The sequence below is a fragment of the Petaurus breviceps genome, unplaced genomic scaffold (genome assembly GCF_028583685.1).
Source record: "Petaurus breviceps papuanus isolate PSGF00001 unplaced genomic scaffold, PetGlider_PUasm1.0 350, whole genome shotgun sequence".
In the NCBI taxonomy this organism is placed as follows: domain Eukaryota; kingdom Metazoa; phylum Chordata; class Mammalia; order Diprotodontia; family Petauridae; genus Petaurus; species Petaurus breviceps.
The window spans coordinates 2,712,962-2,721,960 of record NW_027186199.1 but is presented as its reverse complement, the minus strand read 5'-3'; the positions used below and the strand labels follow the sequence as shown (position 1 = coordinate 2,721,960).

Genomic DNA, 8,999 nt, shown 5'->3' with positions numbered 1-8,999 from the left:
ACCAGCACCTTATGCCATTCTAAACAGACACAAGATTTAAATAGTAAAGATCATACCATTAAAAAAAATCAGAAGGGGTAGCTAGGTGGTTCAGTGAGTACAGCACCAGCCCTGGAGTCAAGAGGACCTGAGTTCAAATCCAGCCTTAGACACTTAATACACACACACACACACACACACACACACACACGCCATGTGACCTTGGGCAAGTCATTTAATTCCAATTGCCCTCCACAAAGCAAAAAAAAAAATGAGAAGAGAAACATATTAAACATGTCTGACAGCTGCATTCTTAACTAAACTAGGGACAGGACAATTACAAAAGACAAAAGATAACTATGATTACATGAAATTGAAAAGCTTCTGCAAAAATAACATTAATGCAACTAGGATAAGAAGGGAAGTGGTGAGTCAAACAAAAAAAATCATTGCATCAAATCTCTCTGATTAGTATTTGATGTCCAAGATATATAAAGAAATAATAGAACAGAGTGGTTAAAGATTATGAAAACTGTTCTCAAAAGAATTGCTAACTGTAAACAACCATATGAAAGAATGCTGAAAATCACCAATAGCAAAAGAAAAAGAAAAAATATGGGAATGATCACTGTTGGAGAGATTATGGGAAGATGGGCATATTAATGCATTGTTGGTGGAGTTGTGAATCTATAGAACCCCTAGAAAGCAATTTGGAATGATGCAGCTACAATGACTAAAATGTTTATACCCTTTAACACAAAGATTCCAAAACTAGGCTTATACCCCTTTTAGGTTGTGGCAGCAAGCACCCCAGCGTCCCCAGGGTGGCTGCTCACACAGGTTCTTGGATCTGCTTTGATAAAGGAAAACAACTCAATGGGTTAACAAGCTTACTTTAATCAGTCAATGTATTATATCAAATGTATCATTTACCTTGTTCAGGGGAGAAAGGTCAGCACCCCGAACTTCAAAGTATACAGGCAGAATTATCAAGAAGAAACAGATCAACGGCTTCCCAGAATCCAGATCAAATCACAGAACACTTCTCAAAGTGAACCCCAAAACAAAGCTACACATCAGGGCTTATATAGCCTTCTCCTGGCTCAGAGAATGTAACAACCTTATTGACTCACTGGCTAATCAAGAAGTATCTACTGAAAAACAAGCCTCCCACCCCAGGCTCCAGGTGCACTTTAGCCTAGGGGCAGGGAAGATCTTCAAATTTACATTCCCATTACAGAGGTATAAGGAGAAAAGACTCATATTCTTTGTTACAATATTGTAAGTGATAGCAAAGAATTAGAAACAAAGGAGATCCCACTGATCAGTGATGAATTATGGTAAGTGAATGTAACAGAATCTTATTGTGAAGAAAATACAAATGTAATATATACAGAGTATCATGGAAAGATCAGCATGAACTGATGCAGAATGAAGAAAGCAAAGAAAATAATATACAATGATGATTGCAACAATGTAAACAGAATGAATATCCCCCCCCCCCCCATCAAAAGTGAATGTTGGGGAAAAAAGTATGACTACATGACTCAAAAGAAGATATGAGAAGATAACCCTTCCCAACCCTCTTTTTGAAGGTCAGAGGTCCCTAGGTGATACACAGTGCACATGTTTGTTTCTTTTTCAGACTTTTAAAATGTATTGATCAATTGTGATTTTTTCCCCTCTTCTTTTTTTGTCTTTAAAAATACATTATTTGTCCAACAGGATGGCTCTCTGTGAGGGATAATAGGGAATGATTCTGTAGAAAACTATAAGTGATACAAAAAACAAAAGACAATAATAAAAACTTATTTTAACAAAAATTTAAAAAGAATGTATGAGTCTATCTACCAAAACAGAAACAAAAACTATACAAATACAAAACATTCTTTATAGAAAAAAGACATACTTATATAATTGAAGAAATATTAATTCTCTTATACGCCAACATAATAAAAATGTACCCAAACTAATTTATACAGTGTTATATTAATCAAACTACCAAAAGATTACTTTGAAGAGCTAGAAAAAAAATAATAATGAAATTCATTTGGCTGATTTGTGAGAAAAGTTAAGTAAACAACATATAAAACCAAATAAATACAGTAGCATAGTATCCAATAAACCCAATGACCCACAGGGTAAGAACTCATTATTTAACAAAAATTGATAGGGAAATCAGAAGCAGTATAGCAGAACCTATATATAGAGGCATATCTCATGTCATATACTAAGATAATATCTAAATGGCTTCATGACTTAGATATAAAAGGCACTATCATAAACATTAGAAGATTAAGGAAATTACCTACCACTACCATGGACAGGGGAAGTTTAAGACCAACCAGATATAGAGAAGATCAAAGAAAATAAAATAGACAATTTTGATTACATAAAATTTAAAAGATTTTAAACAAACAAAACCAAAATTGCAAGTAAACAGATAATTGGGTGGGAGGGTCTTTGCTGGAAGCTACTCTGACAAAAAAATCTCATATCCAAAATAAATAAGGATTGGTTCAAACATATAAAAACAAGAGCCATACCTCCATAGATAGTCAAAGTAAACAAAAGGGAAGTTCTCAAGGGAAGATTCTAAGTTATCAACAAAAAATGAAAGAAAAAATGCTACAAATCATTAATAATTAGAAAGTGCAAATTAAAGCAATTCTGAGGTTCTACTTCATTCACTCCAACCATGGCAACGATAACAATAATGGAAAATGATAATTGTTGGAAGGGCTACAAGAAAATCAGCACACTGATGCATTGTTGGTGGGGCTGTGAATTGGTCTAGCCATTGGAGAATACAATTTAGAATTATTATTCAAAAGTCACTAAACTGTGCAAACTCTTTGAACCATCAACACCACTACTAGGCCTATTCCCTAAGGAGATCAAAGAAATTAGAAAATGATACATATAGGCAAAAATATCTGTAACAGATCTTTTTGTTATAGCAAAGAAAAGAAAGTGAAGGTATGCCCATCAACTGAGGAATGTCTGAACACATTATGGTATAGGAATACAATAAAATACCAGTGTGCCATAAGATTTGATGGAAACAATTTCAGAGAAACCTGGGAATACTAGTATGAATTGATGCAGAGTGAAGTGAACAGAACCAGAGCAATTTATGTACTAACAATGTGAAGAAAAATAACTTTGAAACACTTAAGAATTAATCAATGAAATAACCAACTAAAATTCCAGAACACTGAACTGATGATGAAGTATGCCCACCTCCTGAAAATGATAGAGTACTAGATATACATTTGCAGCCATAATCAATATGGGGATTTGTTTATTGACTATGCATATATGCTACAAGGGTTCTGTGGTGGGGGTGGAACACTTGGGATAGGAAAGAAGGAAGGAAGGAAGGAAGGAAGGAAGGAAGGAAGGAAGGAAGGAAGGAAGGAAGGAAGGAAGGAAGGAAGGAAGGAAGGAAGGAAGGAAGGAAGGAAGGAAAGGAAGGAAGGAAGGAAAGGAGGGAGGGAAGGAGGAAATAAAGAAAACAGAAAAGAAAGAAATAAGGAAGAGGCTCACCACAACTTAAAAAAATTTTTTTTTTGAAAACATGGAATGTCAGAATCACAGACAAGCAGCAAAGCTGTGAAAGTTACATACTTAATTTATTTTTTTTTCTAAAAAAGGCTCTACATAATAGAGATTCAAAGTTTCATGTTCAATCTTTTTTTCTGTTCTACTATCAATCTGGGAATGTCCATTTTATTTGGTGCCAATACAAACATTTTTGAAAATAAAGTGCTATAGAACTTCAACTACCATTTCTATGCAGATGACTTCTAAATATCCTGCCTGAACACTCATTAGTCTGAGGTGTTCAGCATAGTTTTAATGAGCGAATGAAAATGAAAAACATACTCAATTTGCAATCAGAGGATCAATCTGAATCCCAGTTCTATTCTGTATTACTTATGTGACCTTTAACCTTTCTGGGCTTGTTTCCTTATCAGTAAAATTGGAATGTTGAACTGGATTAGAGGTTCTTAACCTTTTTGGTATTATGAAACTCTTTGTCAGTTTGATGAAGCCTATGGACTCCTTAGGATGTTTTTACATGCATAAAATAAAACACATAAGATTACAAAAGAAATAAATTATATTAAAATACAATTATCAAAATTTTAAAAGAAAGCAAGTTCACAGAAACCTGAACTAGGTGATTTCTGAGGTGTGTTCCAGCTCCAGTTGCTATATTCTCCAATTGCTTCTGCTTGGCCCTTCTAACCTTACTTCAGGTTCCATTAAGCTTACTTACCTTTCTGACTTCCTTATTTATATATGTGACATCTCTATCATTTACCCATTCTCTCATGTTTGAAACCTTACTGCTAACTTTTCTCACTCACCTATCATATCTAATATAGTAAAAGTCCATGTCCACTCCATATCTGCAACCTCTTTTGCATCAATCCTGGTAGAGAGGGGCCTGATGCTGTCATTTTAGGTAAAACACTGGAATAAGCTACTCTTAGGTCACTGAACAATTAACCAATGGGATTTACTTAGATATAGCACAGAAAGGATACCAGCAAGGATACAGTGGCACTTAGCTTCAGCTCTGGTGGTCATAGCTTCTCAGTCTGATCACCATAGTAGGTAACCAAGAAGCCACATCAATACAGCCAGAGGGTACCAAGATGCTGTGTCAAAGGTCCCAGGGACAGCTCTGTCACCTTTTAGGGGAAAATTAATTCATATTAGGGGTTCAGGAGAGGCAGGGGCCTAACTCATGTATGAGGGGCAGGGTAGGGAAAGAGGAACTCTAGTAGATACAAGTCCTATCATACAGTCCCTCTTCTCCAATCCCACAGGGATCCTCATTACCAACTCCCAGGCCCACTTTATTGACCTAATAGTCTTCCAGATTCTAATACCTCTCCCAGCTTCATATTGATGCCAGAATAATTTTCCTGAGGCACAGGAAAAACATGACACCTTGTCAAGTCACTCCTTTGCTCAAGACCCTTCCAAGGCTTCTGATTTGCACATACCAACTTTAAATTTCTTTGCCTGACATTTAAAACCCTGCTCATTCTTGTATAACTCACACTTTCCAGCCTTATCTCATTAATCTCATCCATATACTCCACTCTCCACAGAAGACTACTTTCTGTCTTCCATAACAGAATCTATGTTCTCCTGCCTGAGTTCTTCCTCATGGACATTTTTCATTAGCAGAATCTTCTCCTCTCCCAAACCCACCACTAGCTGAATTCAACCCTCTACCTTTCCCCATTCTCAGACTTCACATACCAATGCATACTAATTATGCATTTATATATAATTATATGCACCACATTAGACTGAGGGATCCTTTGGGACAAGGACCTGGGAACAGCTAAATTTCCTGTCTTCCTCAGTTTAGCCCAGTATTCTATGAATAAATACAAAAGGGATTTCATAAATGCTTTTTGAATTGAAAACAACTCCCTTGGGCTTTTGAAAGTTACTACATTGAATAATCACTAAGTAGAGAATGAAATGGTAGTTACAAGCTGTATTTGTATTTTACAAGAAGGGCTATTTAACATAAATTAGTCTACAATTATCTAAGGACATTTAAGTTCCAAAAGGTAAGTGATCTGCTCGTGGTCAGTCACACTGCTAGTCAGATCAGGGATTGAAGCCTAGGTCTTCTAACCCCAGACCCAATACTTCCCTCACTGCTCCCATTGTTTAGAAGCTGCCATGGTGTAAAGGACAGAAAGATAGCAGGGAGCCAGGTTCAAGTCCTGCCTCTGACATATTGTCTGTGTCACTACAAGTCATCTCACATCTCAGTGTTCTAGACAAGACAGGACTGACCCCACATCCCTGCCAGGAGTTCCCACTACCAACCAATGAAATCACAGGTCTAGTCTCTATCTTTCCCACATGCAGAACTTGCTATTGGGTCCTGGGGGAATATAACAGATAATTAAGATAAAATTCCAGGCCCTGAAGAGCATAAAGCAACTCAAAGTTGCCAAGGAGATCAGTAAACACAAAGACCTACTGAGTGGGAAACCCCTAATCACAAATGGGGAGGATTCATAAATTTACCAAGTCTTTTGGAGGGAAGGACTATTCAGCTGCACTAAGGTAGCCCCAGATGGCAACCTCCAGGCCTCAACTTCTGGTGTGCAGCAAAGTACAGTGAGCAGGAAGGCATTCCAAAGGCACCTGGGAGAAAACAATAAAACTGAGAGGCACCAGCTTTTATGTCATTTTCAAACGATGAGAGGTGGGGTCTCTGGACACCAGAGCTACTTCCTCTGAAAGTCACCACTGAAGCTCCTCAGCTTCAATCAGTCATATATTGATGGTGTACACAAATCAGACTCTGCCTGTATAAAGGTGTAGAAATGTTCGGTTAAGGGGGAGCTAGGTGGCGCAGTGAATAGAGCACCGGCCCTGGAGTCAGGAGGACCTGAGTTCAAATTGGCCTCAGACACTAAAAACAAAAACTAGCCATGTGACCTTGGGCAAGTCACTTAACCCCAAATTGCCCTCCAAAAAGCAAAAAAAAGGTTAAGTCTATCAGGGGTTTGCACAGTGATCTAGCCTCTAATTTCAGGGAAGGTACATATTTCAGATGTTGAATCATGTGACTGATGCAGCCCACCCCACATACTGAAAGAGGACATAAATTGGACAGGTTACTTCTTAATAAGTCATGAAGAGACAATTTTTTCACAGGGTCTCTCTCCAAAATGAATTCTCTGATGTTGAATGAGGGATATTCTGTGACAAAAAGATTTCCTACATTCTTTACATTCGAAAGGTTTCTCTCCAGTATGAATTCTCTGATGTGTAAGCAGATGAGAGCTCTGGCGGAAGGCCTTCCCACATTCATTGCATTTATAAGGTTTCTCACCCGTGTGAATTCTCTGGTGTCGGATAAAGCAAGAGTGTACACTGAAGGATTTTTCACACTGATTGCATACATATGGTTTTTCTCCAGTATGTACCCTCTGATGCCGAATAAATTCTGAGCGTCTACGGAAGGCTTTCTCACATTCACTGCATTCGTAGGGTTTCTCTCCAGTATGAATTCTCTGGTGCTGAATAAGGGATGCACGAGCACTGAAGTCTTTCCCACATACATTACACTGAAAGGGTTTCTCACCATTGTGAGTTCTCTGATGAAACAGAAGTTGAGAGTCCTGACGGAAAGATTTTCCACATTCATTGCATAAATAGGGTTTCTCTCCATTATGTGTTCTCTCATGTTTAATAAGGGTTGATAACTGGCTAAAGGTTTGTCCACATTCATTACACTTAAATGGTTTCTCTCCAGTATGAATTCTATGATGCAGAATAAGAGATGAGCTCTGACTGAAGGCTTTGCCACATTCATTACATTCATAGGGTTTCTCACCAGTATGGATTCTGTAATGCAGAATAAGGGATGAACAGGTAGTAAAGGCTTTCCCACATTCATTACACTCATAGGGTTTCTCACCAGTGTGAATTCTCTGATGCCGAATAAAAACTGAATGTTGACGGAAGGCTTTCCCACATTCTGTACACTCATAGGGTTTCTCTCCAGTGTGAATTCTCTGGTGTGTGCTAAGGTTAGAAAGTTGGCTGAAGGTTTGCCCACACTCATTACACTCATAGGGTTTCTCACCAGTATGAATTCTGTGATGAAGATTAAGGGCTGAGCTTTGACGAAAGGTTTTTCCACATTCATTACATTCATAGGGTTTCTCTCCATAGTTAATCTGATGATGTCCAGTTTGGGTTGAGCTTTGCCTGAAACTTTTCCGATATGCATTAGATTTACAAAATTTCTTTTCTACTTGGCCCTTTATTTGGTCTGAATCCTGTTTGAAGCTTTGGCTCATTTTATCACATAACTGAGTCTTCCCTCCAGAAGGAATTTTTTGATGTCCAACAAGTTTTGACTCCTTTCTGAAGCTTTTCTGAAATTCATTACACTCTTGATATCTCTCCCTTGTGGGAGATTTCTGGTGGATCATTGTCACTGGCTTGAAACCCCTTTTCTGTGAAAAAAGTCCTTCTGTTAGATAGTCTTGATTTTCCTTTGACTTGTCTTTATTTTCACAGGCTTCTCCACATTTGGATTTCTGGGGAAGATGTCCTGTAATTCTTTCCAAAGCAGCTGCTTGTAATTCCATCTCCTTAGAAATTTTCTGCTTTTGAGAAAACCTCTCATTCTCAGGCCAGGCCTCAAAATCTGTAATAATGAATTTAAAGCATATATATTACCTGCTCTTCATCCTGGCCAAAAAGAAATTACAAGGGTAGGAAAGGACAAACCTAATCTCCTAGGACATTTGGTGCTGAAAGATTTCAACACTAGCATCATAGTCTCAGTAGAGAATGAAAAGGAGAAGTAAAATGAAGAAAATGATAACAGACAGCAAGGTTGGGTGAAGCCAGAAAATAAGAGCCCAAGGAGGAAGGGGCAAGTGTGAGAAGGGGAACAGAAGGGCTGAAAGATAACAAACAATGAAGAGCAATATCAGAGAGGTGAACTGAGAATAAGGGAAAAGGAACTCTTGGGAACCATGGGCAGAATGATTGAGAAGATAATGAACTAAAGGAAGAGGATTTAGAGAGTTGCATTACTAGTACATTGTTGGTGGAGCTATAAATCAGGACAACCATTTTGGAAAGCAATCTGGAATCATGAAAAAAAAGTGACTAAAATGCCCATAACTTTAGACCCAGAGTTCTATCACCCAAAATATTTATAGAAGCACATTTTTGTGATAGCAAAGAATTACAAACTAAGTAGATGCTCATTGATTAGGGAATAGATAAACAAAATGGTATGTAAATGTAATAGAATATTACTGTGCTGTAAGAGATGATGAATGTGATGAATATGGAGAAGCATGAAAACATCTACATGAACTGATGTAGAGAAAAGTGAGTAGAGCCAAGAAAACAATATAAACAATGGCTGCAACAATGCAAATGGAAACAACCATCACACACACAAAAATCAAAAGTTAATGTTATAAAAATATAAAGAACAA

At 37.6% G+C, this 8,999-nt stretch overlaps 1 protein-coding gene across 2 annotated transcripts in view; it reads right to left on the bottom strand.

Moving 5' to 3' along the window:
- Nucleotides 1-4,485: 4,485 nt before the first annotated feature.
- The window catches only part of LOC138168080 (zinc finger protein 271-like), a 50,618-nt gene continuing 46,104 nt past the window's right edge, over nt 4,486-8,999 (bottom strand). Inside the window, exon 6 of one of the 2 annotated variants that reach the window (XM_069097123.1) lies at nt 4,486-7,702. In XM_069097123.1, the coding sequence (XP_068953224.1) occupies nt 6,663-7,702 (1,040 nt within the window). In that variant the 3' untranslated portion in view covers nt 4,486-6,662. Of the gene's footprint in view, nt 8,192-8,999 lie in introns of both variants that reach the window. The other variant, XM_069097122.1, reaches the window with a different exon arrangement.